Below are 16,102 nucleotides of genomic sequence, written 5' to 3'. Positions count from 1 at the left end.
GTGCAGGGGCAAGTACACCATAAAATAGGAGTCCCTTTTACCTCTGTTCAACAGTCAATCACATTTTTGCAGGTTTACTTTATGGGAGATGATGAGGTGGAGACTGAAAGCTGGGGGAGTTGAATTGGCAACTCTACTGAAAACACACAAAGTTCTGCACAATCACAATGAGTTGGTACGTAAGTTTAAAATGGCTGTTGTGAACTTGCCCAACGAGAGCTGCAAGATGTGGATCCACCCGTATATCATGCCGAGCAAGCAACATGTGTGCCAGTACAATGCACTGACCGTGGCCAAGGCCATGGCTGTGATCGCAGGGGTCGACCCCTCCTGTGGTTGCGGTCGTCAGCCACACCACCATGAGGGAGATTGACCTGTATGAATATGATTCCCTTGCCAGGATCATCTGCAGTATCTTGTTATGTTCTGGAAAGGGCAAGAAGGAAATTGTTTCACTATCCTTCAAATAAATCCAGCTTCTGGGCAACCAAATCTGAACAAAAAAGGAATGTGGATGGATTTCTGCACATTTCAGCATTTGGTCCATGAACACGACTTCAACTTGCCACTGCGATGTAGGGTACTTCTGTAACAATTTTTTGTAAACATGTATGTGAAGATGGAGAGTGAGTGTTCAAGGTATACAGTAATAAACCAAAGCAAGATGCACTCACAGAATTACACCCATTTGTAACGATACACTCACAGAATTACACACATCTGTAATATGTCATTGTGAATTATGGCTATGTGAATCCAAATGGCTTAGGGCAGATGGTCATCCTTCTATTGTGATTTGTGAATAATCCGAGGTACCTCCATGAAGGTACACAGCACACATACTCCTATGTGCAGAATTATGATCGGCTAGACTTATTCATCATATCTACGTGCAATGCAGTCTGGATTGAGATCAGAGAACTTATGGCAAGCAGAAACTGACAGACCACCAAAATATCCTATCATGACTTCTTAAGGTTAAAGTGCAAAAGCACATGTGCCACACATTCACATGCTGCTGTTAATGCAGTCAAAGCAAATTGATCAGCTGATATTGGCAGAGCTGCCTAACCCGAACCTTTAACAAACAGCTGTATGACATGGTCATTAAGAGCTTCTGTGAAGTTTGGAAAGTAGGAGACTAGGTACTGGTGGAGGTAAAGCTGTTAGTACGGGGCGTGAGTCGTGCTTGGGTAGCTCAGATGGTAGAGCACTTGCCCGCAAAAGGCAAAGGTCCCGAGTTCGAGTCTTGGTCTGGCACTCAGTTTTAATCTGCCAGGAAGTTTCATATCAGCGAACATTCTGCTGCAGAGTGAAAATCTCATTCCAGTTTGCGCATCTGTGTATAAAGTGGGCCAACCACAAATAACATTGTTTTTTACCATTCCATTGTTGATTTGCAACTGTGAGTCCACTTCTATTCCTTCATTATTGCTTCAGCTAACACAGTATTAAGCTGTGTTGTTACAGGCCTAAGTGAGCAGCAGTAATATAAAATAACAGCGAGCCAGGTGAGAAAAATTTACAATCCATGCAAGAAAATGGCCCCCAAGCAAGCAGCACAAGCCCCTAATGAGGCTGTTGGCTATGAGATAATTAATAATCAAATAAGTGTTTGTTGGGGATGTGATGCAATGTAACAGTCTTCGGACAACTGTGGTGCAGGCCTCACACATCTGTCGCAGTTGTCTCATGTATTGTGTGCAGCCGATCTTCTTCTCGGGTCAGATGGCTGCATCGATATTCACAAACTCTTCTTCTCCAAAGACTATAGCTGGTTAAGGGGAGTTCAAAATAGGTTTCTTTCCTACTCTTGAAATGATTCTGTACTCCCAGGATACTTTCGCTCAACTCTATTATATTTTCATGTCCACAATGAAACAACTTCGCAAGATTCACACAAACGTTCAACTCCTGCAAGTCAACCCCATCTTATATCATTAGAAACTTATAGATACAATTATAATGAGTTTGGTTAAATAACCTCTATAAAACCAGTTCTTGCTTCTCGCAAGTCCAACATCCAAAAGTCAAATGTAAAAGTCTTTAGTTCAATACATAATTCATTTGTTCACAACAATACAATCATCACACCGTTAAGGAATAGAGCATGCTTCCTCCTTGTACTGGACATACAGCTTCTCAGGCACGCTGCAAACACTTGTCTGTGCCAATCGACCATCATTATTGCCGTATTTTCCTGATACATGTCCAGTCTGCACACACAGAAACAGGCGGCGAGGTAGACACATCTCCACTCTCTCAACCTCACACTTAAAATAATCGGGTGTTCGAGATGGTGGAAAGCCTAGTGTCTCTAGAATTTACACCTAAATTCTTGAGACACTACATATCCCTCGCCTTAGCTCGAACACACAATATGTTATACATATTCATTTGTACAATTACACAAAATAATTCTTTATCTTTTAACAGGTCCTCTCTTCCTACTAATAATTATAATACATGACCCTTTCAATTCATGTTGGAGTTAGCTCTGTTTTCTATTCCTCTTCCAATCATAAATTACAGGTGTGCATAACTCAAGAATACTCTGCAGCTTCGTTCTTACTTCCCATACCGGTACTACTTTTTCTAAATATGTACTTATTCATGGTCTATTGTAATCTGGAGGAACTCTGGGTAGAATAAGTGTTCCCTTCTTGGACATTTGTAAACCCGAAACCTAATGAGGCTATTTATGCATAGAATTTGAACTTACCCAACTCATCCCTTTAAATGTGTGACTTCTGTCATGACACTGCCCTTTTTCGCTTTAGGAATGGTACCTGTATCTTACATGGGTTGATCCTAGGAGTACCCTTTCTCCGTCCATTTCGGTAGGTATGCCCATTTTAACTTCCTAATCTATGGTACAGGTCGATCCCCTTCTTGGTGCCCCTGTCCGCACAGTATAGGCCAGCCTCTCTTGGGTCTTCTTATCTGCCCTTTCCATCCAATAAATGCTGGGTGCACCCTCCTCCTCCTCCTTCTCCTCCTTCCTGAGTAGGCCTTCTGGCACATTGTCCGAGCATACATCTTTGTGAATACAATTCTTAAATACTCTCTGGTAAAATTACACTCTACTTTACACCTTAACTCCACTTTCCAATACTCCATCTACTACCCTAGAGTCCTCTTTCACTCATCCCTTCCACCATATAAATAGACATCATGCACACACATAGTAAATGCTATGTCTACCTGTATTTACCAACTCCCATTACATACTATGCCTGTTCTCTAAGGACCAGCACGGCACATTTAAATATATATTTGAAAGCGAGAAAAGGTAGCGATGCAGAACTGTCACATATCAAAAATGTAATATGTGCATCGACTCAGATGTACCTATATCTTTATTCACCTACCTACCTTGGCAGTTCTGGCATCACTTCAGGTTCCTAATTTGTAATTCTTCTGTTTGTGCTTAAGTATATCTTTGTGTGTATGCTTAAGTGTGTTTGTGTATCCTGATTCTTCGGTCGACTTATGTGAAATAAGTTGAAGGTTATAATGAACCACAGAAATTGAGAATGACTTCAGCAACAGAAGTATATGAATATGGAAAGAAGGAAAGATAAGTACTCAATAGAGAAGTAAGAAAGGAAAAAGTAGAGACGGTTGCTAAGATCGAAGAAGTGAAAGAAGATAGTCCCAAAGACAGGAAAACCTTTCCCACCCCCCTTCTCCAGGATCCCTACTTTGCCGATACTTGAGTGAGAAGCCAGAGGAGGTATGGTGTTAAACATCTCCTACAGAACTGTCATTCTCACCTTCACTTTTGAAGCCCTTAAAGAAAAATCTTAGCAACACCCACTGAACGGCAAATGGTGAAGAATCAGTTACACTTGTCTGTGAGAGTTGTTTGAAAGGTAGGGTGTGTGATTGGTGTTAGTCATGCTTTTATCTACACTACCCATCCTTTTCAAAAGTGATACAAACCCTCCCCTTTACATTGCATCTCACAAAAGATAGAAAATTATACACTACGATAACTAACAAAGAGATAGAGGGGCTGGCCATTACTTACCTCAGCTCAGTACAGCCGATAGATACACAAAACACAGAACCAAAAATTTACGTTCCTACCTTTCGGAACAAATGTTGTCCAACCATGCCTCCATCCTTGCTACCCTCCCTGTTTTCCTTTCCCTGTTGCTTCATAACCTGGGTTGTGGGTAACTGAGTCTACTTTCCCTTCTTCACTTTCTTTCCCCTCTCCCCTCCCTGATGAAGGAACATTTGTTCCGAAAGCTAAGAACGTAAATTTTTGGCTCTGTTTTTTGTGTATCTATTGGCTGTACTGAGCTGAGGTAAGTACTGGCCAGCCCCTCTATCTCTTTGTTAGTATTTGTTTCACATCTTTATATGAGATTTTCCATTAATCATTTAGATACACTATGATAATATAGTTATGTAGTCATTAACTCTACACTATATTTCATACACACATAAAGTACTCCATTCAGTTTCTGACGCCTAGAAATTACTTTGTTTGAATAGTACCCTGATATTATACTTTTCACTCAAATAATATTTATTCACTTCATTTCATGTCTAGAAATCACTGTTAATCTGTTGTTCTCTTAAATTGTCCTAATCTTTTAGTCATATCTGGTTTCAAAATTACTAACATTATTGGATAGTTTAAGAATTCAAGAATTGATTACAGAATAGTTTAAGAATTGAAGGGAATTCAGTGCAGGAAAACTAATCTCGGAAGGAACACCGAAAACAAATTGGTTGCCAGCGGTCGTCAGTCCACCCGTTAACACAGAATGTTGATGTCCCTGGGGGACAGATTTGACTCCGCCCGGATCCCATGGATGTGACATTAACATCACTTGATTGCTTATGGGCCAGTACTTCTCATTTAATTTTATGTGAAAGTCTCCCTACAACAAAACAGCTACCATTTTACTAGGAAGCATGACATTAAGTAAAGTTATTCTATGTTCTAATCTGTTTTCTGTACAAGTTTGAATTCTTTTCATGAGTCATCTCTAACATTTCTATTATCATTAAGTTTGGAAAAAGCAACAGTTGAAACGTTTCTGCAATTTATCTATTGGTAATATCTTGATCTATAATTATCTCAAAAGGTTCCACCAGACTACTTACATTTATCATGTCAAAGTTGGCTAATTATTCCCTGACATTCCATTCTACATTATTTACTCGTGAACTGACAGCTCATGTAGTAACAGCTCATATACTAACACCTGGAATTTTGGATTGAATAATCGATATTACATCCTTAGGTCGATCTGTGTTCTCTTTCAAAATATTCATTTCCTGTTTTACGGAATTAAATATAACATTACAAACATTTTCATAAGATTCTAACTCTTTTTCATTAAGCTCGAGTCTTTATTATTACTTTTGGCGTCAAATTCTAGTTTCTTTGTAAAATTCTGAAATCGCTCATTCTGTCTATGGTTAGATTCAGTAAATAGTTGATTAACGTGGGTATTCAAAGAACTAGTGAGTTCACTCTTTAAATCTAACTTCAGATTTTCTAGCTTGTTATTACGAGTAACAAATTCAGTCTTTAATAAAACTATATTTACTGCTTGATTGTTCAAGGTTTCACGCCGGACATTTAAACTAGAATGTACCAAACCTTTATTAAGAGTGTCATAATCAGTCTGTAATAAAACTATATTTGATGCTTGACTGTTCAAGGTTTCACTCTGGGCATTTAAACTAGATTGTACCAGACCTATTTCTTTTTGTAGATCTTCGTTCTGAGCATTTGAATCTGTTCTTTGATCATCTAAAGCACTTCGGTCATCTAATCTGGCATTTAGTTCTTGTCTCAAGGAACCATTTCGAGTATTTAGCTCTTGTCTTAAAGTTACCATTTGGTCGTTTTGAGCTTTGATTAAATTCTGTACTTTAGACCAATTTGGCATTTCCCTAGTTACTGTAATGATCATGGTTGGTTCTGAAGTTTGTTGCTGTTCTTGATCCATAATTTTATGGATCTTGGAACTGGTAATCATCTTAAGAAAATTCACCACTGAATACAATAACTACACTATCAGTTTATCATGCCCAGTTCCTTCAACTTTATCAAACAATTATTGTTTTTTGCTCACCCGGCATAGTGTTCAAATTGCATTGGTGTGCAGGTGTATAATCAGTGCCGGTGGACAGCACTGACTTTGGCAACGGCAGATGTTGGTTTCAGCGTCGTCGACGGTGAGCAGATGTGGAGTCAGCACCGGTGAGCAGCAGTTGGTGCAGTCAGCATCAGTAGCTGGTTACAGCATTGGCACGATGTATGTCTGTGAAGACTGCTGATTCCCCACACCTGACCTTCTTAGTCGAAAAGTTGAGGTCTTCTCTCCAGTTCTCTCTGCTATTACTTTCTCACATCTTTTACAGCGTTGCACTCGCAACTTGCTTCCATTTGTTCATTGGACTCTACACGATTACTGGAAACAGTTCTCGTATGTTGTTAGGCTTGGTTACTATTGCAACGCCTAATATCTTCTTTCCGTTTCTGTCTTTAAATTCCCATTTTCTTCAGATCCTGTCACTTAGGTCACCACACTCTAACGGTCTTTGAATGACAGGAGAGAGTGTGGTACCGGGATGCAAGACTCACACGTCTCTCACTGTTGAATCGCGTATAGTTTGGAGCCGACATTCTCGGGTCAGACGGATCTCCACAATGAAACAACTTCACAAGATTCACACAAATGGTCAACTCTTGCAAGTCAACCCCGTCTTAGATCATTAGAAACTAACAGATACAATTGTAATGAGTTTTGTTTAATAACCACTGTAAAACCAGTTCTTGCTTCTCACAAGTCCAACATTCGAAAAAGTGTTTAGTTTAGTACATTATTCATTTGTTTACAACAATACAGTCATTACACCGTCACAGAATAGAGCGTGCTTGCTCCTTGTACTGCACATACGTCTACTCAGGCACGTGCTGCAAACACTTGTCCATGTCGATCGACCATCAGTATTGCCGTATTCTCTCAATACATGTCCATCCCGCATACACAGAAACTGGCGGCGGGGTAGACCCATCTCCACTCTCTCACCCTCGTACTTAAAATATCGGGTGTTCAAGATGGTGGAAAGCCTAGTGTCTCTAGAATTTACACCGAAATTCTCAAGGCACTACAGCAGCTGTGCTGTTTTATGCTCTGAGTGGGTCATTACTTCACAGTAACACTTGAACATGGCAACAGTGTGATACAATGAAAGGTTATTTTATCATTGTTTAGTTAAATAGTGATTTAACACATAAGTTTATTTTGTCATTTTTTACTAAACTAAGATAAAACGGTGATTTTGTAACATGTGGACAGCTATTCTTTACGTGTGTATGAAGTATGCTGCACTCCTGCTCATGTTATGAAAATGGGTTAAGATTATATCTCTCAGTCAGATCTTCGAGTAGTGCAAAAGTGCAAAATACATTTTGCTTGTTCAAGATCTTCTTTGCTATAAGATTATAACTAAGTTACTGTCAATAGCCGTTATTTAAGGCAAAAACTATTATTTTTTCATGTACAAATACAAGCCATGTAAATTTAGTTTGTTTTCTTTGCTACGGTGCTTACTTCAACTTTCATAGGCTCACTCACTGTTATGTCACTTCTTTGTTGAATTAAAGTAGAAGACGGGACAGATAAGTGATGTAGTCAGTGTCTTTCCTTAAGACTAGTGAAGATGGTTTTGTAGATGAATGTTTATATCTTGTACATCATGTTATTGTTTCAGTTCAGTTCCTCTTTGCTGTGTTCATCTTTCCCTACAGCATTTTCTTCCTCTTTTTAAGTAGTTGGCTCTCTTATCTGGTTTGGTTTTTCAACAAATGTAATATTCAAACAGTATCCATAGCTTCTCCCCGCATGCACTGTTTTTACTTTCTGCTGAAATAGTTCATTAACAACTTTTTTATATAGAGTTTATGGTTTGTAAATTACTCTCTCGTTTGTGTTATCTCTTCTACAATCGTGTAGTGTTTCTGCCTGGTTTTAGAGGTCTGAATGACATGCTGTGTTTGAATTAACACTAATAATTTTCAGTTACATTTTATTTCATCTTTTTTATCATCTCACCTCACACTTCCATCTGGAAATTTTATCTCTTGTAAATTCACTTGCATTTGTATCAGTTCTGCGTTCATATATATTTTCCTATAATTACAGTAATTTAATTTGTGTTTATATTAACTCCAGTCATATTACTTTCTAATGTACCTGTGACTTTATGTTCTTATTAGCATCTAGCTATGTAATGTATCTTTTAAAATTGTATGAAGGAATAAAAGTTATTGTTACAGAAGATGCTTTTTTTAGGTGCCATTCTCATTTTTCTTGCTGGGTATGATGATATAGTTTGCCTCCGAGAGAAGATAAATTTTGAAGAAAAACATCTCAATGAAGCTGGCAAATATAATCTTTACACTCTCCACTCAAATATGCAGGTTGGTGTTTATTCCAGCACTTTAATCGCTTCACCTGAACTACACTTTTGTGAAGCTAATTTTAACAAATTACAGGAAATAGGTTGAAATTCTGTTGACTGGAGGACTGATTTAAGGAGCCTGAATTAGTACAAGTTTCTTGCAATTTAAACAGTTTTTCCCACCATTATAATTAACATAACAGTGGTAGACTGTTTCAAGCACTGATTCATGCTCTTGATTTTTCTTGACTCGCATAACTTGCCTTTTGCAAATGGCATTCCTGCCAGCTGATAACACTGCCAAATGAAACTTCAGCTAACACACACAGTGTTATTTAATTAATGTTATCTAGAATGTTTCTTATTTATTTTTGTTGGTAAATAGTCTTTTACAAACTTCGGGTCTGTGTAAATTGGAGAAATAAATGGCCGGAGGGGTTATGATATTGATGTCAATGTTTGTTTCTGCCATAACAAATTCAGTTTTTAACAGTTTTCAACTAAACTTTGTGACTCTTCCTCATTCTTCTATTTTTGATAATAGTGTACTCCAGTTTTTCGAATTTTCATGACTTCATGGAAATTTAATGAATTTTTGCTTAGAACAGTGGAAGGGGTTTGTTGATTCAAGTTATAATTGATTTTTACATTATTGCTGCTCCCATAGTTACAAAGATACTTGCATTGCCATGCCTTGAATATTTATATAAACATTGTCAGAAAGGTTTATGCTCTGGATATTGTAATGCAGCTATTCAGTAATATTTTGTTACTCACCTCATTGTTGTTGTAGTTGTTGTGGACTTCAGTCCGAAGACTGATTTCATGCAGCTCTCCATATTATTCTTTCTGTGCAAGTCTCTTCATCTCTGAATAACTACTGCAACGTCTTTCTGAATCTGCTTACTGTATTCATCACTTTGTCTCCCCCTATGATTTTTACTGCCCACACTTCTCTCCAGTATTCTTGAAACAAAATGGAATAGTGTTCCAATTATTGCACTGGGGGAAGGTTATGTTATGTCTTCAAAGTGACCCCCGCCAGCACCCAAACAATGTCGATGCTGCTGAACTGTTGACTGAACTACAGTTGTCAATGTTGCTGGTGCGATAGCCATACAGGAAGCCTCGATGGTTTCTCGTAGCTCGTTCATTGTAGCTGGCTTCTGTTGTCCCCCATAGGTAGAAGTCAAGAGGTGTAAGGTTTGAAGACCATATGGGTACTCAACAGCTGCTGTTCGATCTATCCATCGTCTAGGTAGATTTTCATCCAAGTAGGCTCTTGAGATCTCTGTGGTAGTGGACAGAACACCATTTGTTGTAGGTGAAATCTTTCATTTCCAAATGCACCCTCGGGTGGCAGGTCAAAACAATTTTTGCAGTGTATGAAGATACACCTCACCAGAAAAAGGGCCAGTCAAACCACGCAATGACAGACCAGACCACACATTAACATATAGTAGATTAACTTGTTTGTCCACATGAGTGTGAGGATTTTCAAGAGCCCACTATATGCAGTTGTGGCAGTACCATTTAGTTTGAATTGTGCCTTGTCAGTCCAGATGACCATCGCTGCAAACGGTTCATCCTCGCGAAGCATGCTTTCAAACTGCTCACAGCACCCAATCCTTCATTCCGGGTTGTCCTTGTTGGTAGTGTGCAGTGATCTTAGAGTGTACGCTTTCCACTTCACAGCCTTTAAAATTCGTCATACACTTGATCAGCGTATCTTGCTTTCACGCGCACCCTTCTCAACAGATTTTTCAGGTCACCTAGTAAAATGTTGCAACACAGCAGTGCTGGAAGCTGGGCTTGTTGATATTTTTAGTCAGCCAGGCCTTTCCATATGTGCATCCTGAATATTACCTTGAGTTTAAAATGTATCCCAAATACGACAAATTGTTGTATGTGTTGGTGGCTGAGTTCTGTACACGTTACGTCATTGCCGTTCTACCTCCATCATATTTTCGTATTTACATTACCACTTCAGTACGGCCTTGTTTTGCTCAGACAACAGTCTTACTTCATTCATTGCTGCACTGTTACCTGCTGGGAAACACTTACCAAGATTTGTTGAGGAAACGACAGACTATGCTACCACGCAAAATTGCAGTGATATGTCATTTTGTTCCAAAGGTATTAACTTTCAAAGAGTGTCTATATTTTTCTTGCCTCATCTGTATGCCCTACCAACCGAGCTGTTCTTGTAGTTAATTAGTGCCACAGATTTCTTTTCTCTCCAATTCTGTTGAGTAGCTCCTCATTAGTTATTTGATTTACCCATCTAATCTGTAACATTCTTCATAGCATAACAGTTCAAATACTTCTTTTCTCTTCTTGTCTAAAATATTTTATTGTCCAATTTTCACTTTCATACATGGCTACATTCCATACAAATACTTCCAGAAGAAGACTTCCTGACACTTAAATCTGTAATTGATGTTACCAAATTTCTCTTCTTCAGACATGCTCTTCTTGCTATTGCCAGTCTACATTTTACATCCTTTCTACTTCAGCCATTGTCAGTTATTTTGCTGACCAAATAGTAAAAGCCATCTAATACTTTAAGTGTCTCATTTCCTAATCTATTCCCTCAGCATCACCTGATTTAATTTGTCTACATTCCATTATCCTCGTTTTGCTTTTGTTGATGTTCATCTTATATTGTTCTTTCAAGACTCTTTCCATTCCATTCAGCTGCTCTGCCAAGTCCATTACTGTCTCTGAGAGAAATACAGTGTCACCAGCAGACATAAAAGTTTTTATTTCTTCTCCCTGGACTTTAATTCCTACTCCAAAATTTTCTTTTGTTTGCTTTACAGCTTGCTCAAGTCCAGACTGAATAATTTCGGGGATAGGCTCCAGCCTGTCTCACTCCCTTCTCAACCACTGCTCCCCTTTTCATGTCCCTCGATACTTATTGTAAATAGTCTTTCGCTTCCTGTATTTTACTCTTGCTACCATCAGAATTTCAAAGAGAGTATTCCAGTAGACATTGTCTAAACCTCTCTCTAAGCCTACAAGTACTACAAAAGTAAGTTTAACTTTTCTTAATCTATCTCTTAAGAAAAGTAGTAGGGTCAGTTTTGCTCCGTGCGTTTTTACACTTCTACGGAATCCAAACTGATCTCCCCCGAGGTCAGCTTCTACCACTTTTCCATTCTTTTCTAAAGAATTCGTGTTAGTATTTTTGCAACCATGAATTATTAAACTGATAATTTAGTGATATTCACGCCTGCCAGCACCTGATTTCTTTAAAATTGAAATTATTATATTCTTCTTGAAGTGTGAGGGTATTTCATCTGTCTGATACATCTTCCATACTAGTAGGAAGAGTTTAGTTATGTGCCTGTCTCAAGGCTGTCAGTAGTTCTGGTGGAATGTTGTCTACTCCCAGGACTCAGTGCTCTGTCAAACGGTGTTACATTCCTCATCTCATCTTCATCTACATCTTCTTCCATTTCTATAATATTGCTCTCGAGTATACCTCCCTTGTGTAGGCACTGTAAACACCTTCCACCTTTCAGCTTTCCCATCTTTGCTTAGGACTGGTTTTCCATATGTGTGATTGAAAGTCATACAGGTGCTTATCATTTCTCCATAGGCCTCTTTAATTTTCCTATAGGCAGTATCTGTCTATCTCGTAGCGATATAGGCTTCTGAATCCTTACATTTGTCCTTTAGTCGTTCCTGCTTAGTCATTTTGTAGTGCATGTCAATCTCATATTTTAGACATTTGTATTCCCTTTTACCTGCTTCGTTAACTGCACTCTTATATTTCCTCCTTTCATCAATTAAATTCAGTGTGTCCTGTGTCATCCAACAATTTCTGCTGGGCTGTGTCTTTTACCTGTTTGATTCTCTGCTGCTTTCTCAATGTTATTTCCCAAAGCTACCCATTCATCTTCTACTGTATTTCTTTCCGCTGTTTTCATCAGTCATTGCCCAATGCTCCCCCTGAAATTCTCAACAACCTCTGGTTCTTTCAACATTTCCAATTTTTATCTCTTTAATTTCCCAACTTTTTGTAATGTCTTCAGTTTTAATCAACAGTACATAACCAATAAATTTGGGTCGAGTCCACATCTGCCTCTGGAAACGTCTTACAATTTAAAATCTGGTTCTGAAATCTCTGTCTTATCCTAAAGTAATTATCAGGAAAATTTCTGGAGTCTCTAGATATCTTCCATGCATACTGTCTTCTTTTATGATTCTTAAACCAAGTGTTAGTGGTGACTAAATCATGCCTTATGCAAAATTCTGTCAGCTAGCTTCCTCTTTCATTCCTTTCCCCCAATCCATAGTTACATACTGTTTTTCCTTCTCTTTCAGATCCTGCTATTGAATTCAGTTCTCTCATCATATTCAGTTTTTGTCTCCCTTTACTAACTGAATAATTTCTTATATCTCATCATACATGTTTTCAATCTCTTCATCGTTTGTGGAACTAGTTGGCATATAAACTTGTATTGCTGTGGTGAGTGTAGGCTTCGTGCCTATCTACGCTGCAATAGTGCATTCACTATGCTGTTCATAGTAGCTTACCTGCATTCCTATTTTGTTATTCATTATTAAACCTACTCCTGCATTACCTATTTGATTTTGTGTTTAAAACCCTGTATTCATCTGACAGTAAGTCCTGTTCCTCTTGCCACCGAATTTCACTAATTTCCACTATGTGTTACTTTAACCTATCTATTTCTTTTTTTAAATTTTCCTGCCTCTCTGCTTAATGAAGGGACATTGCAATGCTCCTATCTGTAGAACACCAATTTTGTTTCTCATGATGAGGACATCCACCTTATTAGTCCCCACTATGAGATCCAAATGGGGTACTATTTTATATCCAGAATAGTTTATCCAAGAGGATGCCATAATCATTTCACTATACAGTAGAGCTGCATGCTTTCAGGAAAAGTTAGAGCTATAGATTCCCCCCCACCCTGCTTCAGCCATTTGCAGTACCAGCACAGCAAGGCATTTTGGTGTTGTTACGAGGCCAGATCAGCCATCATCCAGACTGTTGCTCTTGCAACTACTGAAAAGGTTGCTGCCCCTCCTCAGGAATCACACATTTGTCTGGCTTCTCAACAGATACCCCTCCATTGTGGTTGCATCTTCGGTATGGTTATCTGTATTGATGAGGCGCACAATCCTCCCCATCTATGGCAGAGTCTATGGCCTCATCAGTTAGAAACAGATTTTCTTTTCTTTTTTAATTATATTTTCTTCTTTCCTACTTGTAACAGTTGTTTTCGTTTATGTTGTGTCAGTGTGATCTTGTTAAAGAAAATAATTTGCATACTCAGGAGAAATCAGATATTGAATCAAAAAGTAACTTATCATATATGCGTGATGATTTTCTGCCAGAGATAACTCCAACTCCCAATGAAGACAGCGAGACAAGAGGAGAAGCTTCTTTCAGTTGGTGTCTCCCATCTCAGTTCTTTCCACAACAGCTTCAAATGTCAATTTGTGCAACAGTGAAAATGAAAACTAGAGATGGAATGGAATGGGAAGTAACTAATACTGTCATCTGAAAGTAGTGCTAATTTGAACACCCTGGAGGACAGAAGAGGACCCAATGCATAAGCTCACCACTGAGCAGATGACTACCTCATCATTGGCTTTGACTTACTTTTGATGAGTCGTCGTTGCTTATGATAAAAAGACACACAGTGTCAGATGTTCAGAATGAAATTAAAAAATGCCACTTTGACGGTATCGTTGGTGGAATTGATGGCAGTGATGTGAACCACAGAGGCTTTTTGTGCTAAAGGTGTATCCATGGATGACCTCTGGTCATATTTCTGGGGTCCTAGTTTTATCAGGGATGATACAACAAGAGACAAATTTCATGAACTTATCAGATTCCTTTGCATCAGTGAGAAGTCATCCTGAGCCGTAAATCTGTCCTGACAAGCTCGCTCATGTTTCTGAAATATGGAACAAGTTCGTGCAAAGCTGCCTCTGCTGTTACTGCCATGGTGAAATGAATAACCTATGAGCAGTTACCTCCAAAGTGCGAGTTCCAAACAAACCTGACAAATACTGACTAAAGTTCTAAAAACATATGTGGATGGATAAAAAATCAACTCACCAAGCAGTAGTGGGAGAAAATACATAAAAGTTGTGGAAACACCTGAGCTTTCAGACCCAATGGCTCCTCCTTCTGACGCAAGTGTCGAAGAGAAAGGAAGAAGGGTGAAGGAGGAGGACAGGTGATGTTTAGGAAAGGGGAAGAGTTACAGAAAAGTAGGTCTGAATCCCCGAACAGGGAAAACTTGCTGGACTGGATGAAAAGGAAAGACTCATTGTTGGTACCTGCTATAGAGAATCTTGTCTGTTGCAGGTACGAACAATCAGCCCTTTCTTCTCATCCCATCCAGTAAGTCCCTTCTAACCTGGGGTTCTGGGCAACTTTCCTTTGTCACTTTCCATTTCCTAAACCTCACCAGTCATTTTCCTTCGTTCCTCTTCCTCAACTCTTCTGTCAGAAGAAGGAGCCACTGGCTCCAAAATCTCATGCATTTCCACATCTTTTATGTTTCTCTTGCCACTGCTTGGTGAGTAGATTTTTTATGTATCCATATATATTTTAAAACACTGATCAGTTGTCTGACTTGAAGTTTTAACCAACTGTTGGAAGTGTATGTCGTTTTTCACCTCATGCACTGTTACTGAACCAAGGAAGGAACATGACGACAGACAGCATTTTTACATCCCTTCCACTTGCCAAGAAATTTCCAGAGAGGAAAATGCCATTAGTAGTAACAAGAGTCACAGTTAATGGGAACAAGATTCACAGAGAAATTCCCAACTGTGTAAACAAGAACAATTCTGACTTATGTTCCACCATCATCTTGAACTGACTGGAGTGCATGGGACAGTATACCAAGAGAAAAAGAATAAGAATTTCACTAACTTCATCACACTACATTGTGAAGTAACAGTGAGTGAAGAAGCAAAGAAGAAACCAGTAACTGTTACATTTTGGACCACCATAACGTATGTGTCGATGTTGATAATTCATAAACATTCAAGTAAGGTTGCTTGCAGGAGATGGCCAGTGCACATCTTTTACTGTATCCTAGACACACCAACAATAAATGTGTGAATCATCTACAATCAAATAACCAAAAATAACCTGAAGAAGAAGGCGTTCATTCTTCAGTTGGTAAATGAACTCAGGAATGGCAAACCCCGAGTAGCTGGTCAGGAGCCAGAAAGCCAGTCAAACAAAGAAGTAGCTGTAGGACTAGATAAATTTAAAAAGTGAAAGAACCTTCAAATTGGAAAGTGCAATGGAAACAAGACAAACCATGTGAAAAATGCATAAGTGCCATCTGTGGAAAATGTGTACAAGAAGTACTGAAGTGTACTCAGAATCTGAAATCATTGTTTAGACACAAAGAAGTGAAATAAATGAAGAAATGTCAAGAACTTCAGAAGTAGGCCACATTTCTGGGTATAAACCCAAAACAATAACCAAAAAGTGTAATATAAAGGGATGGAAAAATATAACTCATACTTCTAACCATGCTGTAGATTTTTAATGTGAATCTGATTAAGGGCCAGATGACCCCTTCATGCTGTTCTAAGATATCATATTTATCTCTGTACTGGTGTTCAGTGTCTGTAGTGCCCAAAGTAAGTTAGGTAA

The 16,102-nt window shown here is 38.7% G+C and overlaps 1 protein-coding gene across 3 annotated transcripts in view; it reads left to right on the top strand.

The window, feature by feature from the left end:
* LOC126281316 (3'-5' RNA helicase YTHDC2-like) overlaps positions 1-16,102 on the top strand; it is a 261,983-nt gene that overhangs the window by 118,802 nt on the left and 127,079 nt on the right. For all 3 annotated transcript variants that reach the window (XM_049980161.1, XM_049980163.1, XM_049980164.1), the window contains exon 12: positions 8,331-8,458. In XM_049980161.1, the coding sequence (XP_049836118.1) occupies positions 8,331-8,458 (128 nt within the window). The remainder of the gene's footprint in view (positions 1-8,330; positions 8,459-16,102) is intronic.

Source organism: Schistocerca gregaria, chromosome 7 (genome assembly GCF_023897955.1).
Source record: "Schistocerca gregaria isolate iqSchGreg1 chromosome 7, iqSchGreg1.2, whole genome shotgun sequence".
NCBI classification, from domain to species: Eukaryota; Metazoa; Arthropoda; class Insecta; order Orthoptera; family Acrididae; genus Schistocerca; species Schistocerca gregaria.
Note: the sequence above shows the minus strand (reverse complement) of the source record. Positions and strands in the feature narration are given on the sequence as shown.